This window comes from Eimeria necatrix, genomic scaffold, assembly GCF_000499385.1.
Source record: "Eimeria necatrix Houghton genomic scaffold, Enh_scaff1529, whole genome shotgun sequence".
NCBI classification, from domain to species: Eukaryota; Apicomplexa; class Conoidasida; order Eucoccidiorida; family Eimeriidae; genus Eimeria; species Eimeria necatrix.
In genome coordinates, this window is record NW_013652236.1 from 6,564 (window position 1) to 7,330 (window position 767).

General features: G+C 56.1%; 1 protein-coding gene across 1 annotated transcript; it reads left to right on the forward strand.

The window, feature by feature from the left end:
• On the forward strand, nt 1-111 carry ENH_00016460 (hypothetical protein; the record flags this gene model as incomplete). Its single annotated transcript, XM_013579199.1, has 1 exon — nt 1-111. The coding sequence occupies one exon, from the start codon at nt 1-3 to the stop codon at nt 109-111; it is 111 nt and encodes a 36-aa protein (XP_013434653.1).
• Nucleotides 112-767: the final 656 nt, after the last annotated feature.

Consider the following 767-nt stretch of genomic DNA (forward strand, 5'->3'; position numbering starts at 1 on the left):
ATGACGAGCTTATTTGGGCTTTCCACAGGGCTGCAGCCGCAGCAGCAGCAGCAGCAGCAGCAGCAGCAAACCCCGGCAGCAGGTTCGCCTTCTGCTGCATCTCAGTTTTAGCGAGGCACTTCGAGTGCCCCTTAAAGGTTTAGGGTTTGCTGTTTGCAGCGCCGCAAGACCTGCCAATTCACCCGAGGAATTTAGGGTTTAGGGTTTAGGGTTTAGGGTTCAGGGTTTAGGGTTTAGCCAAATCCCAAATCCCAAATCCCAAACGACAAACGTCGCGGCGTTCTGGACGGTTAAGTGGGCTCCTTAAATGGGTTTAGGGTTTAGGGTTTAGGGTTTAGGGTTTAGGGTTTAGGGTTTAGGGTTTGCTGTTTGCAGCGCCGCAAGACCTGCCAATTCACCCGAGGAATTATCTCGCGTCGCTGCAGTCGCGGCTGCAGCGGGTTGAGCAGCTGCTGCAGGACGAAACCCCAGCAGCATTAGGGTTTTCGTATGACTTGGACAGCAGCAGCAGCAGCAGCAGCAGCAGCAGCGCGGGCCTCACCCGCGCGCAGCAGCAAAACCTCCAGCTCGAGCAGCAAGTGCAGCAGCTCGCTGCAGCAACCCCGCAGCAGGGCCAAGAGCTGCTGTCGAGGTGGCAGCGCGCAGCCCACAGAAACCCTGACAGACAAGCAGGTATCTCGAGGGTTTAGGGTTTAGGGTTTAGGGTTTAGGGTTTAGGGTTTGGGGTTTGGGGTTTGGGAAAGGGCAGCTTTACCCAGGTTTACTCT